Source organism: Leptodactylus fuscus, chromosome 3 (assembly GCF_031893055.1).
Source record: "Leptodactylus fuscus isolate aLepFus1 chromosome 3, aLepFus1.hap2, whole genome shotgun sequence".
In the NCBI taxonomy this organism is placed as follows: Eukaryota; Metazoa; Chordata; class Amphibia; order Anura; family Leptodactylidae; genus Leptodactylus; species Leptodactylus fuscus.
The window spans coordinates 107,103,330-107,127,450 of NC_134267.1; the positions used below are offsets into that span (position 1 = coordinate 107,103,330).

A 24,121-nucleotide genomic window follows, 5' to 3' on the forward strand; every position below is an offset into this window, starting at 1 on the left:
AAGACTGCCACATGAAAAATTGGCAACTTTGAATTCTACCAAATGTGTTTCACTCAACCAGCTGTCAGGTAACCAATATTAAATGGGATGTCCACTGTATAGGTTATTTATTTAATTATATAATATGAAATTGTGCAATGTAATACATCCATGTAGTAACTGAACAGAACTAAACATGCCATCTACCTTGTGACACATACTCCTCATCCTCATGTTACTCTTAGCATTGTCAGTGGCAGGGCTACCCGACATCCAACAACCACTGGTTGAATTTACTTGCAGAACATTACTGCTGGTCTCTAGGCAATAGTGTTATTTATTAATTAAAAGGGGCTCTATCAGCAAAATCATGCTGCTAGAACCCCACATATGCGTGCATAGCCTTTAAAAAGGCTATTCAGGCATCGGTAATGTTATATTAAACTACCCCCCGTTTTAAAAAAATAACCTAAAAAAGAATGTGCTCTACTTACGGATCGTGCACGCTGGGCGGGCATTCAGGGTGTGTCTTCATCTTTTTCCCCGCCTCTTCTTACACCGATGTCCTCCGGTCCCGTCTTCTTCCAGCGCTTGCTCGCGGACACTGATATGAAAAAACGGCCTGGGCGCATGCGCAGTAGCATGCGGCTTCTACTACGGCTACTGCGCATGTGCCCCGGCTATCACTGTGCGTTCGCGAGCGCTGGAGGAAGACGGGACCGGAGGACATCGGAGGAAGAAGAGGCGGGGATGAAGATGAAGACACACCCAGAATGCCCACCCAGGGTGCACGTTCGGTAAGTAGAGCACATTCTTTTTTAGGTTATTATTTTAAAACGGGGGGGGGGTTAGTTTAATATAACACTTACGATGCCTGAATAGCCTTTTTAAAGGCTATGCACGCATATGTGGGGCTCTAGCAGCATGATTTTGCTGATAGAGCCGGTTTAAATAAAAGTTAGCCGTAATAAATAAATCGAATGAATGAATGAATGCAACTGAAATAGTGATTAGTGTCATAGTAATTGTCCTGGAGAAAATAAATAAATAAAAAATAGAAGAATGTTGGGACTGCTCTTTCATACACACTGAGAGGTGCTATAGTACAGCCTCATACACATGACTGCAATTTTATCCACAATTGCTGAAAGTACAGACCCATACATTTCAATGGGCCCAGACACACAGCCATAGTTATTGCAGACATGTGTGTCCAGGCTGCATTTAAGAGCCACAAATTATGGAGCAGATCCTATATCTGTCCACAATTGCAGCCCGGCCCATTCAATACAAAGGGTCAGTGAAAACCTTGGATGACATTCGGATACTAATCCAGGTGTCATCCATGCCGTTTTCAATGGTCATGTGCATGAGGCCTAATACTGTACATGTTCCTGCTCTCAATCTACAATTTGCCTGTGATACCTGAATAGGGTCATATGACATGCCTAGTGAGTCACTAGACTGATGGAATCTTTTTAGTTCATTGCATGGCATGCTTTTCTATGGATTTATCTGTGGGCTGCAACATTTTTTTTTTTTGTAAATGGAACTACTGCATGGGTATAAGAAAAGTATGTCAACAAAATTTTAAATGCTTGTATATTAGAAAATTGCCGCACTGGCATTCTTTATGTCTACCAATTAATATGGTATAATAAATCATAAAGAGATTTTTTTTTTCAACATTGATATTTATTAAAAATGATATTTAAAGCAATTGTGGTGCTCTGGTCATATTCACTCGAACAACCACTAAGCTAAGCCAATAGCTACTAAGTTTTTAAGTAGCTATTTGGAGCTTTCTCCAAAGCAAACCCCTCCTAACTCTTGATCACAAAGTTCTGAAACTGAGCAACAAGACTTTCCACACAGCAGCATATATAAAGGTTCAGAAGCTGACATAGGTGTAAGGTCCTTTTGCAGCAATACTGTAAGCTCTAGTCTATGGTAACCCTGGATCTTCTGACAAAATGTACCTCCTGTGGAGGTGCCGGGAGTGGAGTGAAGAAGCAGGGAGGTATCTATAGGTCTGGTCTGTTAAAAGAAGTAGCTGTGCTGGGCCTGAATAAATGTATAGTCTGGTTTGTAGTCTGTAGAAAGAGGTAGCCGTGTGAAGTTTGTTAAAGGGGTAAGTGATCAAGGGGCCTATATAATAGGGGTAGATGGTCTTGGGGCAGTACCTGGGATTCAGTCATATGCATTTGGGTTAGCAACTGGCTCACTGATAGGAAACAGAGGGTACTTGTTAATGGTAAATATTCAGACTGGGTCACAGTCACCAGTGGGGTGCCGCAGGGGTCAGTATTAGGTCCTCTCTTGTTTAATATCTTTATTAATGACCTGGTAGAGGGTTTACAAAGCAGGGTGTCCATATTTGCAGATGATACTAAACTTTGTAGGGTAATTAATATGAGGTGGATAGTAGAATATTACAAGGGGATCTAAGGAAACTGGAAGCATGGGCGGAGACTTGGCAAATGAAGTTTAATGTTGACAAATGTAAGGTAATGCACTTTGATCGACGTAATAAAATGTATGACTATGTACTAAATAGTAAATTACTAGGTAAGACTGTCAATGAAAAAGACTTAGGGATTTTGGTGGACAGCAAGCTTACCTTTAGTGACCAGTGTCAGGCAGCTGCTGCCAAGGCAAATAAAATTATGGGATGCATCAAAAGAGGTCTAGATTCTCATGACAAGGACATAGTTATGCCTCTATACAAATCACTGGTACGGCCACACTTAGAATATTGTGCGCAATTTTGGGCCCCGATATACAAGAAAGACATAAGTGAACTTGAAAAAGTGCAAAGACGGGCAACCAAAATGATTAGGGGAATGGGTGGACTGGAGTACAACGATAGATTAACAAACTTGGGGTTATTCAGTTTAGAGAAAAGACGTCTACGGGGAGATCTAATAACAATGTACAAATACATGAAGGGACAATACAAAGAACTTTCTAAGGATCTTTTTACTCCTAGACCAGTGACAGTGACAAGAGGACATCCTCTACGTCTGGAGGAGAGAAGGTTTCACCAGAAACATAGAAGGGGATTCTTTACAGTAAGAACAGTGAGGCTATGGGACTCTCTGACCCAGGAAGTGGTGATGGCGGATTCACTGAACAAGTTCAAAGTGGGCCTGGATGTCTTTCTTGAAGAGAAAAATATAATGGGTTATGGTCTCTAGATTTTAAGGACACGTTGATCCAGGGTTTTATACTGACTGCCAGATTTGGAGTCAGGAAGGAATTTTTTCCCCTGAAATAGGGCAATTGGCATGAGCCTCACGGGGTTTTTTGCCTTCCCCTAGATCAACACTGTAGGGATTATAGGCTTATAGGTTGGACTTGATGGACTCATGTCTTTATCCAACCTCATCTACTATGTAACTATGTATGTAAGGTCTGACGTATGAATTCATTTTGAGATCTAAACTGGGGAACTCCTAACCGTAAGTTCTGGTTTGGGGTCTGAAATAATTTAAAGTCTAATGAGAGGGCTCTCTTAGAGGGCTAATCTGAATTAATCTCCATTTTTGACCTGGCATTGGATTTAATTTGGGGGCTAATTGATGGGTGTAAATTAATTTAAGTCTGGCCTGAATTAATCCATGGCCTTATTGGAGTTCGGAACAGTCCCTGGACAGCTATTTCCCTTCCCAGTCTCTGTACAGATCCCTAAGATCCTTTATCAGATTGCATCTTCCACAGAGGGAAGGCCCCATTCAAAATTTTGCTGAGACCCATGAGAAACAGTTACACGCTTGACTACAGCTTCTTCAAAAATAGAAATGGTGGTACTTAACTTCAACATACTGTAATCGGATATACTATTTTGTATTAAACTGTAGTCTTGGAAATCCTTTGTAAGCCATTACCTGTTTCAGAGTCCCACAGCTTGAGATAGCGGTCATATGCTGCACTTAGGAACTGGGTTCCAGCATTGTTGAAGCAAATGTCACGAACAGCTTTACTGTGCCCTGAACAGCAATAAAAAAAAAAAAAAACACGATTTATAAAGTCACAAACTAGTAAATGATCCAGTGTCTATCTCAGATATGGATTCACTCAGCAATCCGCTGCTAGCTACATTAATCTGTACATAGTGAAAACGTACATTATGAAAAAAGTTCCTACTTATGCACCAATCATTTGTTAATATAAATAACTTTAAACAATTTGTTGTTTGCATTAACGAGTCATCCAAAAAACAAATATAATGGCCTAATTATGAAGGAGTCAGAGTTAGGCTGTGGAAAAATACAGGGGTTGGGGGTATGTCAGACCAACTCCACAGCCTTACTTGGAGGGTCCAGTTAGGGAGTCCCCAGAAGTAAACCGTAACAAGAGATGTCACTTTTACATGAGGAATTGCAAACTGGTCTCGGCCTGATCAAAGATGCTTAGTCAGCCCAGAGAACAAAATTGGCTCACACTTCGTACCATAGTAAACTACTTTGTAGTAGTGGAGTAGGAACTCAAGTACGGGTTTCACATGGTATACGCTTAGTACACACAAGAAAGACAATATAGTTCATATAAGAAACCAGACTAAATATAGGTACCTTAAAAGGGATCCTGTCAGGTCTAAAATGCCTCAGAAACTAATAATCGTTCCATGCAGGGGCCATTAATACAAGCAGAAACATGCATTGGGGCCACAAATCAATTTTTATTATTTTTTTTACATTTTTTTTCTGTCATATACAGCTAAAGGGGTGGAGTTTGGCTGTAATTCCAGAGGAGTACTATGGTTCTTGCAGCTGTCTATAGGCAAATCAGGCATGCCGCTGTACACTTCCAGGCCAATTTGCTTAACCATTAATAATGATTATTTATTTATATAGCCCCATTAATTCCATGGTGCTGTACATTTGAGGATTTACATATGGTGCACAAAATATGCAAAACAATTTGATACTAACAATGACCGACTGACACAGTGGGGTAGAGGGCCCTGCCTGCAAGGTCTTACAGTCTATGAGGGAAGAGAGATAGAAACAGAAGGTGAGGGAGACTGTTCAGATGGTGGTTTGGTGGCACTAGTGATATTGGAGGTTGTAGGCCTTCCTGAATTGGGGAGTCTTCAGGCCCTTCTTGAAGCCTGTGATTATGATGTCAGTCTTATGTGTCTTGGTAATGAGTTACAGAGTATGGGGGATGGGCGGAAGAAATCTTGGAGACGGTTGTGTGAAGAGTGGATAAGAGCAGAGCAAAGTAGGTGGTATTTGGAGGATTGGAATTGCGTGTGGGTAGGTAGTGGGAGATTAGGTCAGAGATATATGGAGGGGATAGGTTGTGGATGGCTTTATTTAGGAAAAAACAAAAACATCTTAGTATTGCTTCTATGGTTTGAAGCCACAAAGATATGTTTCTTTTTCAATTAAAAGTCCCCACACTGCACAATCAATGATATGGAAGGCACTTTGAACTAGACAGATTCCATTTAATATTGGATAGTGACAGTAAGACATTTCTTTACAGTGCTGATGTTTATTAAATGTTATACCATACCTATAAATGTGCGCAAACATCTCCGGTCATTGTACACTTCCCACAGCTGTAACAAGAACAGATTTCACAAAACAGTTTTATAATGACAATGCTTCAGTCAGATAATGTCCTCTCAAAAAGTTGAAATGCTGAAGTTATTAATTCATATATATTGGATACAAGGCTTAAAGCAACCATTTAGGCTCTCTTTTCTAAGGTTCATACCCCCTTAGCATATGGGATAAGTGTCCCTGTAATTAGATTATTTTCACTATGGTTAAGCAGACTGCACTTTATAATCATTTAGCACTTGCTATAACACCAGCTCTCCATAAACTGTCTTCTTGGAGAGTCTGATCTGTTTATACACAGCAGTCAACTAAACCAGACAGGGCTGTAGGGAGAAAATAATCAAACAATGAGAAAGGAAGCTAAAGAGCAAGAACTTAAAAGGTAAGCACTGACTGGTATATTATTGCTGCGCTCATGATTGGATAGTCTATTTAACGGTACACATAGGTTCAACCTCCAAGGAGGAGATATCTGCAGAGGCAGTAAACTGATGATCTCTCACCTCAGTTAATGTCTTAAATGTAAGAAACATAACTGAAATGGACTACTACCAACCTTAATCTTGCAATCCATGGAACAAGATAATAGCAAATGGCCAGAGAGGGGGAATAATCTTACAGCACTGACTCCCTGAAAGAAAGAAGGAGAGACAGATATTACATCAAACATGTCTGAATCAACTACAACTTGAGTCTACTTTTCATACACTAAGAAAAGCATTTAAAAATGTAACCCCCTCCAACCTATTAGTTTTCATTCAAATATGGATGAAACAATTTATCATTAAATAGCAAGTATTGCTAGATTAAAATAAAGATGTAGTCTATAGAATCAGGCCTCTTTACTGCAGCTTCTTTCTTAACCCCATGACAGACATATCCAAAACTGAAAGACACAGTCATAGGTTCTTGGCACCATAATAGAAAGAGCCACATCTGTGATCCTGGCTGGTTTGTTCACTCTTGTGCTAGGCTGAAACTATTTACAACCATTGATATAGCAGTATGACCACACAACGATGCAAGACTCTAAAGGCTGCACTTTTTAATGGAAAAAAAACCCCCAAAAAACAATGTCTCAGTAGACTACTGTGATAACTCTTCAGCGCAACAGGATTTATTCTATTTTAGGGCAGTGACTCCCTACTGGTTTGTCAAATGGCAAACCTTTCACACACTACAAGAGAAGTGCGAGTAAAAAGAAAAGATATTTTAATGGACTATTTCATTCTACTTGTGTGCCAAGAAGGACAAGACTCAAAACAATTGGATGCCATTATTTGACGAGATTGAAAGAAGCTAAAATTATATATATATATATATATATATATATATATATATATATATATATATATATATATACACACACACAAATATATATGCGCACACACACACACACAACTTCATTTTCTAGTTCAAAATGTGAGAAGTGATTCGCATCTCAAATATAAGCATCCTATTCAGCTATGCACAGAAAACTAACTAAATGTATATTTATGGGGGGCTGCAAAATAGGCACTACGCTACATGCGTCTCACAACTCATTTTCACTTTATTATGTTGTCTGACAAAGCAAATTTGACATGTCATAAAAATGCAACCAAGTGTCACTGGTTAATATACCAGGGACTACAGGTACACCATCAGTATCCTGCACTCCAATTGTGAAACACTCCAGAAGAGTCAATGCTCACTGAGCTTTTGACGTTGCAAATTGAATCTGTAATCTTCTATTAGCCTTGCAGAGAACGTGGAAAGCCACTGGCTGGAGCTTTTCCACAACAAGAGAAAAGGTCTTCACTTCATTGTTATTGAAGCTGAATCTAGACTGTCACTCATATTTGGAACTGGATACCTGCACTTACAGAAGACACATAGCCAGGGAGATATATATATATATATATATATATATATATATATATATATAGAGAGAGAGAGAGAGAACACGTACTTATATACTGCATAAATATATTTGTAGAGTCTGGGATTAGTCAGGAGTAAGACAATCTTCCTGCAACCACAAGATCAGGTCTCGTGCAGCTTAATACCAGGCCTAGTCACAACACACTCTTTGAAGTAATGCAGGACAGACCATTTCTATTGTTTTAACAAATGTACTAGGCATAAGAGGGTGTTGTAACCGGAATGGATCTCAGAGCTCTCTAAGTACTCAGCTTTGGTGGAGATGGGACAGTTCATTTCCCAGACAAAGAAAGCATTTCAACCCATACTTCATACAAAGGGGGCATGGTTGAATGGGAGCTAGAGGCTAACTATTACAGAGACTGGTTTCTGGAAGAACTGTGTCACAGTTTAGGAGTCAACCACCAGCTGAGTATGGTCATCTCATCTGAGATACGTCAACCTCCATAGAAACAGAAAGTGCTATGGAGGTTGACGTACTACATATATAGTGTCTCAAAGTGTTGTATTCACATAATGTTTCATAGGGAAAGCTACATTTCCATAACACATGTTCCATAGTATGTTGCATTCATTATAGTAAGATAGAAATAACCATTGGATACAGATGAAATTTACACAATATTTTGGTCTGGTGTCACTTTTTTCAAGTCGATATGTAAGGAGAGTTGTACACTGATCGATTTATAGAATTTTTATGTATGAAGAATTTTTGAGCACAGTGGTGTTTATAAGATGCATTGCAATTTCATTTGAGAGTTTACACCTCCATGATTATATCTAAGTCTTTCAGCCCTCTTACATGTATTTCCACTGTTAAATGTGCACACAATGCATTTGTATTACTAACATTACCTTTGTATGTCCAGACCAAACATGAATTTGTTTCTTGGGAAGATAGCATTTCTCAGGCAATTCGGTAGACCGGAGGTTAACATCAACATCTTGAGGAATGTGTAAATATGATCTTCCTTGGTAATCATACATTTCCTTGACTAAAAGAGAAAATAATATAGTGTATATATGAGTATGAATCAAAACAAGTTGTTTATTATACCTTTGTAGCAATTCCATGAATAATCTTAGTTTGTATGCCTTATTTAAAGGGGTATTCCCATCTCAAGAATCCCATCTATACTGGTAGCTTATGTAAATTGAAGACTTTTCCTAAATATATTGCCTTAGAAATGCTTTGTTTTCCTGCTATGTGAAATTATTCCAAATATTGCTTACACAGCGTTACCATAACCATGGACCTGTGAGATAGGACAAGTGAGGTCGCTAAGCTAATTGCAGTTTGCTGATAAAGCAGAGTCTTATTTCTTTATGCAAACACAAAGATAACACATTCTTTACAAGCATGTGCATATTATCTTATCTGCATTTACCGTATTTTTCGGACTATAAGACGCACTATAAGACGGTTTTAGAGGAGGAAAATAGGGGAAAAAAATTTTGAAGCAAAAACTGGTAAAATATTTAATATATGGGAGTTGTAGTTTTGCAACAGCTGCAAGGCCACATTGACAGGTGACCCTGCAGCTGTACGGGGACGCATAGAGTGTTTTTTTTTGCGGGGCCAGAAGTACTTTTTAGTTATACCATTTTGGGGAATGTCTATTGCTTAGATCACCTTGTATTGAAAAAACCCCCGGTGGTTTATGATATATGATTTTCTACTTTTATATATATATTCTAGGGACAGGAGGTGATTTAGAACTTTTTATTTATTTCATATTTTTATTATATATTTTTAAAGCTTTTTTTATTTTAATTTTACTATTTTATTCCCCCCCGGGGGCTTGAACCTGCGGTCACTTGATTGCAAGTCCCATAGACGGCAATACAACTGTATTGCCGTCTATGGGACATTCTGTATATTAGTATTACGGCTGGTCATAGACCCAGCCGCAATACTAATATAGCAGTGACAGGCCCGGGAGCCTCAGTAGGCTCCCGGCTGTCACCCGAACAGGTCGGCTCCTGCGATATCGCCGCGCAGGAGCCGGCCTGCAACTTCACAGGTGCGGGGCCGGTGGGGACCAGCCCCGGGGGAGAAGGGGCCACCGATACTGACCCGGCATTCGCTGTACTAGAGAGTCGGATGCCGGCGAGGGATAGACGCTGGCACAGGTGCCGGGGCCTGAGACATCGCTACGCTCCTCTGCCCTGCATGAAGCCAGCGGCGGGGGGACGGAGGAGCGGAATATCATCACTCCTCCCGCCGCTGGCTTCATGCAGGGCAGAGGAGCGCAGCGATGTCTCTGGCCCCGGCGTCTATCACTTGCTGGCTTCCGCCTCTCTATTACAGCGGATGCCAGGCGCCACATTCGGACTATAAGACGCACGCTTCTTTTCCCCCAAAATTTTGGGGGAAAAAAGTGCGTCTTATAGTCCGAAAAATACGGTATATTACAGTGTCCTGTTCCGCAGGCTGAGAGGTGGGGGGGATACAGGAAATTAGAAGGAGACACAGCAGGCAAAGCTGCTGAAACAGGGAGATGGGAAAACCCCTTTAAAGTGCATCTGTAGTGAGATATGCAATGTAGGCCTGCAGCCTCTCAATACTTTTGGCTGACAGAAGTTAAAGGGGTTTTCCCTTAAAAGGAAGTCATCCCCTATCCATACGATATGAGATAACTTACAGATCAGTGAGGGCCCAACAGGTCTGAGCCCCACTGATCCGGAGAACAGTGGGAATTTTGTCCCTTATTTTAAAAAGAGTGGTGGTCGGTCAGTGTGTGCATCACTCTATTCATTGCACACACTAAACACTCCATTCATTAAAAGGTTCTATTTAAATATGGTTTTGACAAAATAGCTAAATATATAGTGAATGTCTATAAATACAATACCATGTAGAATTGTTTTCTCATCTGCAGGTTTATCCTCCTCCTGTTTGCCTCTCTTCTGCCTTTTAGCAGTTATTTCATCAAGCTCCTTTTGTTCTTCCTAAAATCACAGTAACATATGTATGAAATCACTTTACCAGTTGTGAAATGTACTTTTTACCCATTCTACTGTATGTATAAGGCATAATATTCACCTCAGATGGTTTGGCAACATCCTTCTCATCAATATATTTTGCCCAAGGACCCAAGAAACCGTCTATATCAGAAGCATCACTTCCTTTCACCTTTTTCCGTTTTTCAGATTTTTTCCCACTTTCGAATACTGTTAAGCCTACAGAAAGAGCATAAACAATCCTGTGATCAAAAAAATAAAGCAGACTCAGAACTAGCACTGAAGAATAGTTTGTGACAAACTAAAGTAACATTGAGAACCTTATACTAACCAAATTTATAGACAATATTAAAGATTTCAATATGGGTGTTTTCTAAACACTTTTAAAAAGGTAAACCCAATTAAAAAAAAAAAAAAAAAAAATCACAGGAGGTTGATAAATGTATCAATAAAAACGTATAGTGGTCTAAACAAGAAGTCAAATATATGGCTACAAACCAAGTTCTCACCTTGATTCTTTTCCGCATCATCAACTGAACCAATATATTTTGTTGATGTTTGCTGGAGATCTAGAGAAGGATCTAAGGCATAACCTATGAAATGACATGAAAAGGGCATTTAGTACAATAATTTCTCAAGTTATGCAAATCTTAATTTCCCAAATAAATTATCAATATGTAAAGATCCTACCAAATAATAGCACAGTTGTCATAAAGCTGGAGTAACATGCACTGATTGAGTTATATACAAGTCTATGATTTTCTACTATTTCAGTCTTTTTAAACTGCAGGGTGTGCCCACAGTTTTTTTTTTTTTTTTTTGGGGGGGGGTCAGTTTATACCCCACTTCATTAAAATTACCTGCACCAGCCAAATGCAAGCAATGTTGCAGGAATACTAAGAGTGTAATTATATGTTGGCACTCCATTCCGAAGCGATCTGTGGCAAATGCCATCTTCTCCTCCTTTTCATGCGCTCTGGGGATGAAGGAGGACAGCATAGGTGACGTGCCCTGAATGTGTGCTTTGACAATGTGCTAGCTTTTTTTTTTTTTTTTTTAAACAACTAGCACACTGAGCTATTATTTTGGCGTCATATACATGCCTGTGTATTATCATGGCTAGATGTAGAGGTTGTAAGTCTGGGCAAAACTCAGGACAGGTCCTATTCCAGAGTTTTACCCTAGGCTTATACGATGAAATTAATGGGTTTGTGGATAACACACAGATACCATCCATATGCAGTCAGCGCCATCTACCATATATTCATAGATGTAGACATTCATGTTCCTGTCTGTGACTGAGGCAAGGTTAGGTGGAATAAATTACAGGGAAATAATGATTTTATTAAACTGCTGCTGTTATATTTCTGTACAGCCTTAGTCTGAAGAAAGAAGAATAAGAGAGAAAGGAAGTAGTAGTAATAAGAAGCATTACATTTTAGTGCTGAACATTGGTACTAATCATAATACTACTAACCATCTCTGGCTCCTTTCAAAGCTGTGCATGAATATAACTGCAGTAGTTTATATACGGCTCTCACAAAAGTCTCCAATGATCTCCTAATGGCTAAATCTAATGGTGACTTCTCTCTTCTTATTCTTTTGGACCTCTCTTCAGCTTTTGACACTGTTGACCATCAACTTCTCCTCACTATGCTCTGCTCAGTTGGCCTCAACGACACTGCGCTCTCCTGGTTCTCCTCTTATCTCTCAGACCGCACTTTCAGTGTATCATTTGCGGGCTCTGTTTCCTCCCCTCTTTCCCTTGCTGTATTTGAACCCTACAAATTGTACAGTGCTGTGGAATATGTTGGCGCTATATAAATAAAAATTTATTTATATACAATTCTTTCAGATTGATTCATTTATTTATTTCATTGCATGGCCTGATAAAATAAATTATGTAAGTGTAATGTGAAACCATGGTTTCATGAGGATAATTGGTTGGATTAAAAGTAACGTGAGCATCCATGAGGATATTTGCAACGCTTTTATTACAACTCCATAGCTACATGAAAGCATGCTGTTGTACTTATTTTAATAATTGCATGGTGCTTAGAAGGAAAATGCAAATGAATAGTAATTTTTACAGAGAATGGTAAAGTCTAATCACCACCATTGATAGCTGCAATTGACAAGTTTGAGAAGCCCTGTATTATTTAATATAAATTTTTGAGGTCACCAAATAAGCATCACAAGACCACAGGAGAACCCTGGCAGATTACAGAGACAATAACAATCAGAATTCATATTAACATATGCAATGTCAAATATCACATCAAAATGTATACATAAGTGGAAGCACGAACACTTGTCATATATAGGACCACTTCTGGAATCTGCTACACACGTTACTGCGGGAGCTACACATTTTAGAAGCTTTGCTTCTCAATTAACTCCTCAAAGCGATTCTAATATTCTGCTATCTCTTACCATATGTTGCAAATGTTCTTCTCTGCTGTTCAAACATAAAGTCATTTATGTGTGCTGGTTCTGCATATCCTGAAAGCATGTTCCTTGGAGCAGCCATCTGCTGGGTTTTAAATGGATTGTTGGGTCCAAGCTGCAATTACATAATATAAATTCATCTCCTGCACAAATTTCTGTAAAACCTTTTACTTTACACATATAGGAAATAATACTCATAGCCCAAAACATAAGACGGGTTTGCAATTAAATTATCAATCTTTGACTGCAGTAAGCAAATGAATAGTAATTTTTACAGAGAATGGGGCAGATTTACTAAAACTAAGATTAACAGTGCACAGAGTACACACACACAGCTTTAAAATGCACCAGATTTATCATCGTGGATGATGCTGGATAATAACCCTGGTGTATCTTTACACGGTTTAGTCTGTTGACTTAGTTAAGCACGAAAACAATCTGGTCCACCCATCAGGCAAGGCAGTGATGAGGGTCTGAAGCAGTTAACAGATGTGTGGAAAGCAGAATTCAGTCAAATGTCTCATTTATACAATGGAGGGGAGGGGAGTTATAAGTGCTATGTAATAGCACGGCTTATTACCACAGCTTCTGAACTGAAGATTACAGAGTAAGTATAAAAGGGCACCCTCGGCTAGGTCTACATGGCAACAACAACTGCCAGGCAACCAAAGATTGCTAAGTCACATTATGGCCACTAACGTGCTGTGACAACGACATCTAGTCACAAAAATGGCAAACAATGTTCAACTTGAAGTTGCACTTCCAACTAGTGGTCGCAATGCAACTTCACACACTAACAATAGCCTTATTGTTGAATGTGCATTTCCAATTAAAGTGACAGCTGAATTGGAAATCCACAGGTCTTATTCCCATTCAAATACAATGCCTTCTTTCCCAAAGACCATCATATTGCTTCGTGTAAGCAGAGATGTGTCGCAGATAATCAATGCAGCTGAATGAGGAAGGAGAGACTGCAGCGCAGGTTATATCCTCAATGGGTACTTGCCATCAAACAATGCTATAGTGCACAGTTTCTTTCACAAATGTCTTTTCATTCAAATCCTTTGAACATATTTTTAAATCAAGAAGACAGATTTACAAGGAAACATCTCTATTTCCAATATTTAAACAAAATTATCAACTCTAAACACCGGCTACCTGCTTATTACTTGCTTGTCATGCTCAAACAGATAAAAGCTGTCAGGCCCGGGTTCACATCTGTGTATGGTTTTCCCCAAACGGACTCAAAGAACGGAAAGCTAATCCGCATAAAAAAAGTGGTTACCTTAGTAAATCCACAGACCCCTTTTTAGTCTATAACTATAGACTATAATGGGGTCTGAATGGTTTCCGCACGAAAAATGTGGAGAGAAAGTGCTGCTTGCAGGACTTTTCTCTCTGCATTTTTCATGCAAAGAGGGGACAGAATGGCCCAAACGCAGACGTGACCCGCAGACGTGACCCGTGTCTTAGTTGTTTTTTGTTTTTGTTTTTTAACTAAAGGCAAAGAAACTTACCTCTGGCGCAAACAATGTGTCATAAGTTGGATTGAATTGTACTTCTTTAACGGCAGGGTCAAGATGAACTCCAACATCAACATTTTCCTAATAAATAAAATAAAACAGTTGTATTGAAAACGTAACATCTAGAAATCAAATATGCTAAATAAATGAGCAGCAAGAAGCATGACAGAATAAAACCTGAGATTTCACTGAAAATGAACATGTTCATATTTTGTTGTGAAAAACACCCTGCAATTCCATATTATAATACACGTACACTCTAGTAAAACTTCATACAAGTTAAAACCCCACTCACTGTGTAAAAATCTGTAGGGGATTAAAGACATTCTTGCAGGTTTTTCAATCCATCTGTGCTAAACATGCAGATTTTCACTACATTTCATTGCTATGCAAAGAGTAAAGTTGACATTTAACACCAGTGAATTTCATTACGGATTTTTGTGCAACACAGTTATCTTTACTGTGTTTAAATCTGCCGCTAAATGCTTAACTTTTCTGAGAACTTCAGCTCATGTAATAGTTAATACGTGTTGCCCATCTTATTCACAGACAGCACGTGGGCATGCTCAGTCCATGATTGATCAGTTTTGTTTTATTTCATTCATATCAGTGAAACCAAAATTCCTATATTCTTTTAATGTCTTAGATATGTCATGGCATCTGTGTGATGATTTTCATGGACTCAGACACGAATAACCAGGCACCGACGTCTCCACAATTTTTTTTCAAGTGACTCCAGGTCCAAGAAAAAAATAAAATGGATGTGTAAATGACTGCAATAAATTCAATGGATCCATGTGCCTTCCGTTCTGAACACAGTACAAGTCTGGACCCCCTATCCCTCCAAAAAAAAAGGGCATACGAATAAGGACTTACTTCTCAAGTGCTTGCCTGTAAGGGTCTCACTATCTCCAAATCTGCTGTCCATTGTCAAGTCCAGTCCACCCCTAGCAGCAGCTGAGAGCACCACCCCCAGCATCTCTGCAGCTCAGTAAGTAAATACATTTCTGATCCCTGGTTTGCTACCTGCTTAGTTTACTCTTCCATGGGGCAAAATCAATTGTGGAACAGCAGCATCATATGTTGTACTAGACTGACACATGCAGCAATGCAAACTTACACGTGAGCCACATACTGTCACTGCTATCCTAGATATAGCTTCTTCACATTTGCTGTAAGATACGCAGTGACAGTATAATCGCCCACACAGAAGGTTATAATGCTGCAGAGATCAATCAAGCACACATATAGACACGTATGGTAGAAGTGGAGATGCTTTAGAACCAAATGAAGTTATTTCTGCAGCATTACAAGCAAACCTGGGCTGCTTTGATGGATCATACATGGGAATAAGGAAAAGGACAGGTTGAAAATCCTGTTCTGAATTTTGACACTGCACAGCTACACCCACCTTCCGCTTTTTCTGTAGACTGCAAATACCATCGCTATTGAAACGGGGCTCAAGGAAGACTATAGAAATATGCCACAGGTCTGAAAACAAGAGTAGCACCAAGCCCTCTGCCACATCAGTCATTGAGTTTTCAGTGAAATCCATTGAAAGCACTTTTGCATACAATTTTACTGTTTACATATAATAGCAATCCATACATTTCATAAGGGTAATTAGAAATCTCCAGGCTATGGGGCAAGTACTGCAGTACCTAGAGCTGCCACTACATTTTGTACCACAAGTAAACAGCGCAACTACATGCATTTAAACATTACCAGCAGCCACAATGACCTGGAGCAGCTGATCTCTAGGGGGTACCGGGTCTCCAACACTCACAGACCTAATATTGATGACCTATCCTAAGGGCAGGCCATCAATACTAGAAAGTGGTTAACCCCTTTATCTGTTATTTATGGCATGAGATGCATCAAAATTATTCAGAGGCATACTACTTTCCCTGGCCGCCTCTTACTTGCTGCGGCTGGAGAACCGTGTGGCATCACCCTAAAGCAGCTGAAATTGAGAAGTCTTCATTCTGGAGGATAATGACTAATTAATTGGAAGCAGATAATTACCAGGGAGCAAACAAGCACTTCAGTACAGTGTATTATTATAACAATGATTCAAAGAGAAAATGAAAAAACAAGTCTAAAATCACAACACTTAATTGTATTAGAGGAGAACAGGTATTTATTGTATTAGCCAGCTGAAAAACACTTCCTGGTAATGCTCAGCAGCTTCTACACAACATATCCTCCAAGGAGATCTTATCCACAGAAGATCATCACAGTTGTCTGGGGCTAAAGAAGAATTATTGTATTACCTGCTGCTTAGAAACCATCAATGTAAAGGTTCCAATAACTCACATCAAAGTAAAAGATACATAAAAAACGACGACAGGCTAAAACCTTGGGTTATCTTGTCCATGTACGAGTAGCCATACATGGACAAAATCCTTAGCGGCATAGATTTAGAATCTCCAAGTAAGTTTCTTTTTGGACTTCACTGCTTAAGTGTTCAGACTGTCTTTTCTACACCCAGATGGTCTGTGTAAATGAGCTCTTATACATTTGGCGAGACTCAAGCAACAGCTCTTTTTCGACTTTGCAGTATTTTTGATGAATCTCAGTGGTTTACTTTGGGAAGTCAGAAAGACTTTATATACATCGGCTTCTTATAAGCAGAGCACCCAAAGAGACACCCCTTGAAAATAAGAAGACCCACAGTACATGTGATGTAGAACAGAACTCAATGCCTCCACGTGGCCACCGTGTTCTTCTAAATGATTATATATTATATTTAGAGATTATTCTTCTGGATTATTGATAACATGATAGTGACCTGGTGTTCTGATGTTCACGATGGCCAGAAATATTGCAGCCCAGGTTTTCCAATAGGATGTGTTCTTCTAAAGGCTGCATCTGCAAAACCAACCAAATGTAAACATTGGTGCAGAAAGTGGAAGGCAATGTGCCTGGAGATAAGAGAATGTTATAATACATGCAAAGGTTAATTCGGTTACCACCAATGTCACAGAAGAAGCACCCAACTAGTTCTCTAAGCATTGCTTCTTCTTAGAGGTCTGCTATGGTACTCGATTTCACCCCCAGAGTAGAAATCCATCAAATGTCAGGTATACAATAGATGTACTGCAAGGCAAGAATTAGCAACCTCGAGAAAGTGAAAAGCTGTTAACTGCTGTGCGTGGGAGGCCGGCTTTTAACTTAGCTGCATGTTTCCAAGGTGACACATTAAAATTCCACTGCTCCATCAAAATGAACAATTTTTTGTAACAAGTTAGACAAACACTATAAAGAAGAGATTAATCCAAACTATCCAAGTCTTTGCCAACAGAAAACATGACACCTCTCAGAACCATTTTTTGGATCCATCCATTTTTGAAACCATGAGTGGATCCAACGGATTCAGAGTTGCAAAATCTGTGAAAAATAGCCAAGTCAGAAAATCTCCTCCAAAAGGAATAGGGAGGGACTAGAGATGACCGAGTACAATTCGAAACGGCCATTTCGAATAGCACGCACCCATAGGAATGAGTGGAAGCGGCCGGCACGCAGACTTTGCCAGCAGCCGGCCGCTTAACATCCTGTGTGCCGACTGCATCCATTCATTCCTATGGGTGCGTGCTATTCGAAATGGGAGTTTCGAATAGTACTCGCTCATCTCTAGGAGGGACCCATCCATATGTTCCTTTTGAAGGAATTATTCTGGTTTAGCTATTATTCCAGGATTTTGCAAAAAAAATTTATGAAAAAAAAACTAGCAATAATTTATAGGGAGATACATTTCAAAAGGTGGCGCTAGAGCACATTCCCCTTTTCTACCAAGAAGGCCTTATCTGCATATCCCTTACCCAGAATACTTAACAAAGGCATGCATGGTCCTTGCACTGCCTCACTGTGAATCCCAACCAGGGTGTCAATATAACATATGGGGAAAATGGCCGCACGTCCCCTTTTAACTTCAACGGCATCCTAAGGATTTAGGATCCTTAGTGTTGGGCCACTAAAGAAGCTTGGTAATGGTAATGTGAATTTTTGTATGTACTGGGTGGAAAATGAAGATGTGAGGGTGCATTCAGGTGATGCCGTTACAATTGCATCAAAACAGTAATGGGAAAATGCATGCAATTTTGATATTTCTTTTGGTGAGTTTTTCTAAATTTACAAGTGGAACAAATTTATGCTCCAGCTGGCCAGGCATAGATGGCCAGGTATTTGAACCACCTATCTGGGGAAGAGGGCTGATGCAGTGTTATGGTCTGGGTAATGTTCTGCTGGGAAACCAAGGGTTTTGGCATTTAAGTTAATGTCCATCCATGAAGGTCCCACCTCACAACACACAATATCTAAAGTGGTTGCCATTTTCACAAATCTAAGTAATATTTTGTGTCACATTCTAGTGTATTATCAGACCTGTGCTACAAAGCACCACCTACTTGTTAGCAAAGTCTTGTGCATTGACTAAATGGCACTCTGGTTCAAAATCTGGAAGCTGATTGAAGAACAGCCAGAAGCGCCAAAAACAACCGGGAAGAGGAGAGTAATACTGTATTTTTATGTTTCCTCTCCGGGCCATCCACTTATTACACTGTGAGGTCTGAAGAGAAGAAGAGAAGTTTTGGCTTCGGTCTTAATCATCCAGCCCTACAGTCTAGTCTAAAACTTTGCTCTGTCCACCTTTTAGACAATATTGGGAAATTTGCTCCACTAAGTTCCACAGTGCAACACATATTGTTGTCTAAGTAGATTGCAAAAATGTATGCTGGATTTTTATGCACCTCTTTGCAATGTTTTTGGCTGAAACACCGGAACATAGTAATGAGGTGTATCAAGGTACCTTTGGCCAAATAGTGTATTGTGCACTTCCTTTCTTGTTAGTGCTGCTATTAATATCAATAGATGCTGAAAGCCAATATTTTTCCGGGGCATATCTGATTTGAGTGGAAGGCTTCTTCTGGGTACCCATATGCCTGTATGCCACATACCAGTGGCACATTGATGGTAAGTGTCTTATGACTGCATATGCATAGCGGTTTTTAGGAGCTGCTGAAGGATGCGTGAGAAAACTAATTAGCATATGGATGAAAACCAGGATATCTAAGGAACGGCGGTGTGGAGAAGACCTAAAGGTAGGGGAAGAATATCCATTCTTAAGGCTATTCCAACATGGGTTTACCTTAAAATAGGATTCTAATGATATAATCCCTTTAAGTGTGGTGTTCAAACGAGATTTGTGGCCAGAGAACAGAATTTTTTTTTGTAGATAAAGGCTAGTTTCACAACTGCACCTGGTTTCAGTTTGGGGATTCTGTTCCCAATTCCGCTTGAAATATGTCAAAAGAAAGGTCCTGCAAGAAGTACTTTTCTCTCCTCATTTTTCAGGCAGACACCTGGAGGACCCCATTATAGTCTATGGGGTCCAAGTGTAATTGCTTTTTAAGCAGATTGGATTTCCATTTTTCAGGTAACCAAGTGTGTGAACTTAGCATAAGGCATCATGAGGAGTGTTTCTGTCAGTAAAATTCTTCAGATTAAAAACAGAAACTGCTAAAATACCATTACAAAGCAGCAAATTGAAGGTATTTGAAGATGCCAAGTTCCACAAACTTCAAAGTGTAGGATCCTCCAAAGGCTTGAAGTTGTCCATAAACCTACTATTTGGCCACCCCTAAAAGTGCTCTCAAGCCAAAACTGTTGCAGTGGGCCCAGACATACATGAAGACTAATTTTAAAACAGTCTTGCTGATGAGTTCCGTGCAACCCAGATAAATAGAGTAGTGGGCAGTTGGGGGATGGCCACCAATTCCCAACAAGGCGTAGACATTGGAGCAAAAGAGGTGGTGGAGCAAAAGAGGTGGTGGAGTCATGTTTTGGGGCGGAATAATGGGGAGAGATAGGTGGTAGGCTTTTAATGTGAAAATGACCAATACAAAAAAATAGTTTCTGATTGACCACTTCCAAAAAAAAAAAAAAAAAATTATTGTATCTGATACAATAAAAGAATACCTCTGACGCTAGGTTCACACCTGCGTTCACGGTCTCCGTTCTATGGTTTCCGTCTTCTGCATGCCAGAAGACGGAAACCACAGACCAGGTCCGGCCGTGCGCGGCGGTGATCGTTTTAGGCTCTCCGCCGCGAAACCGGATTTTTTTATCCGGACACAGAGTACTGCATGTCCGACTCTGTGTCCGGATTATAAAACCCGGTTTCGAGGCGGAGAGCGCAAAACGCTCACCGCCACTCACGGACGGACAGCTTTCTCACCCATTCAAATGAATGGGTGAGAGAGACTCCTGCAGGTTTCCGTCTCCTGCCTCTGTTTTAGGCAGGAAACGGAAACCTCAAGTACGGACACCTGGGCGCAGATGTGAACGAGCCCTGAGTCATTGGCTGCTGTGAGAAGAAAAGATTTTTTGCCAGGAAAACTCCTTTAACATGTAACTTGGTCTGTTAAGATGTTTTTGACTTTAGTAAATGCGTCCTCTCAATGCTGCAAGTTCAACAAGTGACAACTTTCAGTTTGCTACAACCTATAAAACGTTTAAATATTTTCACTGGGAGGTTTGTCCAATAAAATTTGATTTATAATGGTTGAAGCATTGATCACTATATGGACTGTCATTTGCCATTTAGGAAAATCAGAGAAAAAATATCATCTGCATAATATTTTGGAATTGTGTGTACTGAACTGTATTACAAAGTATGGATTCTAGGATCTGACACAATAAAAAGCAAGCTCTGTCAAAATCATCTGGAGTGCTGTCCAATTGCACCATGCTATCAAGAAAAGTGCTGCTTGACCCACTAACATGCTGAATCAAAGCACCGTGATGTCAGAACATCCCCACATGTGATTGGGCCTCAGTGGTGACCCTAGGGAGAATGACGCCAACCAGGTGACGGTTGGACACCCAGGAAATGTAAGATATAGAATTTCATTATTTTCACTCACCTTCCATGGGCCTCCACTTATTACACTATAGCGTCAAAGGAGACCCCACAATATACATTTCAATCCCTTGATCATCTGAACGGTTGAAAAAGCGTGGTATGCCACGCTTTTCTGTCCATAACATGCAAAGGACTATGATGTCATGGAGGTAACGGAGTAAAAAGTATGCACTTTTGACATTCATTTTACCAACAGAAGTCTATGGGAATTTTTTGTCCGTGTCTAAATACGTCTGCTCAACAGAAATAAAAAATGTGATGTGATCGGCCCTTTGCATGCAGGAGTTTTTCTTGGGTTTCAAAAGTAAACAAACATGACAGAAGAAAGTGTCTGTCGTGTTGTTTACACTGGAGTCAATGGGAATAGACACAGTTAGACTACTCCTCCATGAGGTGTCAAATTGCATTCACATATATATGTATATATATATATATATATATATATACACACATAACACACACACACACCAGAAGCTTTCTTCCATCATGTTCTTTACTTTTCTGACAAAATGGTGCATGCAGGACTTTTTCTTCCTTTACAAAAATAAAACAAACATGATGGAAGACAGCGTCCATCATGTTAAAATTATAATCAAATGGCAATGGACAGAGGAGGCTCAGTCTGCACTACCCTACTACTATTAATGTCCATTGCTGTCACCCTATGACAGACAGCAACAAACATAACAGTAGTGTAAACGTAGTCCTACTCACACTGAGACATCTATGCTTCATATGCAACAAATACAGAAACATTGGTCAGCACTGCCAAACAATGTCAACAAGAAATGCAGGTGAGCATTTGTGTTTGCAGTAATGCTCCTGGTGCTAGGATAGCGCTCTTGTAACTTTGTGTTTGCAGTAATGCTCCTGGTGCTAGCATAGCGCTCTTGTAACTTTGTGTTTGCAGTAATGCTCCTGGTGCTAGCATAGCGCTCTTGTAACTTTGTGTTTGCAGTAATGCTCCTGGTGCTAGCATACAGCTCTTGTAACTTTGTGTTTGCAGTAATGCTCCTGGTGCTAGCATACAGCTCTTGTAACTTTGTCTTTGCTACCTTGGCTTCAGATGTCTCTTGGCAGCACTGACATGAGGGCTCTACACAGGACTCCTATACTCCAGCAGGGCACTTTGCAACTGAGAACAGCTGAAATGAAATGGTTAATATGAATACTGCAGATGGCTCCTCAGCTATGCAGTCATAGCACGTAGCATGAGGGAAAACTGGCGCTAACTTGTCACCCAAGTTCTCATGGCCACACTTACCTTGACCGCTACCTCCGGCGCCGAGTTAACCACACGTAGCGTCCCAGAACTTTCCGGTAAAGGTGATAAATGGGAGCTCTGCTGCTCTTCTTCTTCACTTTCAGATTCCGACCCACTGCTGTACGACACTAGGGAAGAAGCCACCGCCATGATTTCAAGGGAAGTTCGTCATGCAGTATCCGCCGACGCAAGGCATCATGGGGAGGACGTATCGATACAGCAATTGTGTAAATAAAGTTTGATATGGAGAAAAAAAAAAAAAAAAGAAATACAGGTTGAGCTCCATCGATCCTCTTGTGTATTTTGTAGCTCATCAGATAATCAATAATTAGACAGACTGAATAATAATGCTGGGATGGGCGCCATGTGATATAGATCTTAGGGAAGACTCTCATGTAGCTACACCAAGTCTTATTACCAGATGATATGTATTTGTGTGTAAATAAATATAATATAACTCATACAACTTAATATAGAGATAAATTAAAATAACTCATACAACATATATAGAGCATAAAAATAACTTGCACCGTATGATATAGATAGAGACATAATTCATACAGCATACTATAGATAAACAAATACAACTCATACTATATATAAATATATATATATATATATATACACACACACACACACACATAATTGATACAACATACTATAGATAAAACATAAATATAAGTAATACAACATAAGTATAAACATAACTCATACAGAATATATATATATATACACTCACCGGCTACTTTATTAGGTACACCATGCTAGTAACGGGTTGGACCCCCTTTTGCCTTCAGAACTGCCTCAATTCTTCGTGGCATAGATTCAACAAGGTGCTGGAAGCATTCCTCAGAGATTTTGGTCCATATTGACATGATGGCATCGCACAGTTGCCGCAGATTTGTCGGCTGCACATCCATGATGCGAATCTCCCGTTCCACCACATCCCAAAGATGCTCTATTGGATTGAGATCTGGTGACTGTGGAGGCCATTGGAGTACAGTGAACTCATTGTCATGTTCAAGAAACCAGTCTGAGATGATTCCAGCTTTATGACATGGCACATTATCCTGCTGAAAGTAGCCATCAGATGTTGGGTACATTGTGGTCATAAAGGGATGGACATGGTCAGCAACAATACTCAGGTAGGCTTTGGCGTTGCAACGATGCTCAATTGGTACCAAGGGGCCCAAAGAGTGCCAAGAAAATATTCCCCACACCATGACACCACCACCACCAGCCTGAACCGTTGATACAAGGCAGGATGGATCCATGCTTTCATGTTGTTGACGCCAAATTCTGACCCTACCATCCGAATGTCGCAGCAGAAATCGAGACTCATCAGACCAGGCAACGTTTTTCCAATCTTCAATTGTCCAATTTCGATGAGCTTGTGCAAATTGTAGCCTCAGTTTCTTGTTCTTAGCTGAAAGGAGTGGCACCCGGTGTGGTCTTCTGCTGCTGTAGCCCATCTGCCTCAAAGTTCGACGTACTGTGCGTTCAGAGATTCTCTTCTGGCTACCTT

At 40.0% G+C, this 24,121-nt stretch overlaps 1 protein-coding gene across 1 annotated transcript in view; it reads right to left on the reverse strand.

Moving 5' to 3' along the window:
• Nucleotides 1–22,749, reverse strand: part of CDC40 (cell division cycle 40) — a 30,938-nt gene extending 8,189 nt beyond the window's left edge. Inside the window, exons 1-10 of the mRNA XM_075268144.1 lie at nucleotides 22,597–22,749; nucleotides 14,405–14,491; nucleotides 12,873–13,002; nucleotides 10,949–11,032; nucleotides 10,522–10,658; nucleotides 10,331–10,427; nucleotides 8,331–8,470; nucleotides 6,109–6,183; nucleotides 5,503–5,548; nucleotides 3,867–3,968 (exon numbers count right to left, since the gene is read on the reverse strand). Of these exons, the coding sequence (XP_075124245.1) occupies nucleotides 3,867–3,968; nucleotides 5,503–5,548; nucleotides 6,109–6,183; nucleotides 8,331–8,470; nucleotides 10,331–10,427; nucleotides 10,522–10,658; nucleotides 10,949–11,032; nucleotides 12,873–13,002; nucleotides 14,405–14,491; nucleotides 22,597–22,746 (1,048 nt within the window). The 5' untranslated portion in view covers nucleotides 22,747–22,749. The remainder of the gene's footprint in view (nucleotides 1–3,866; nucleotides 3,969–5,502; nucleotides 5,549–6,108; nucleotides 6,184–8,330; nucleotides 8,471–10,330; nucleotides 10,428–10,521; nucleotides 10,659–10,948; nucleotides 11,033–12,872; nucleotides 13,003–14,404; nucleotides 14,492–22,596) is intronic.
• Nucleotides 22,750–24,121: the final 1,372 nt, after the last annotated feature.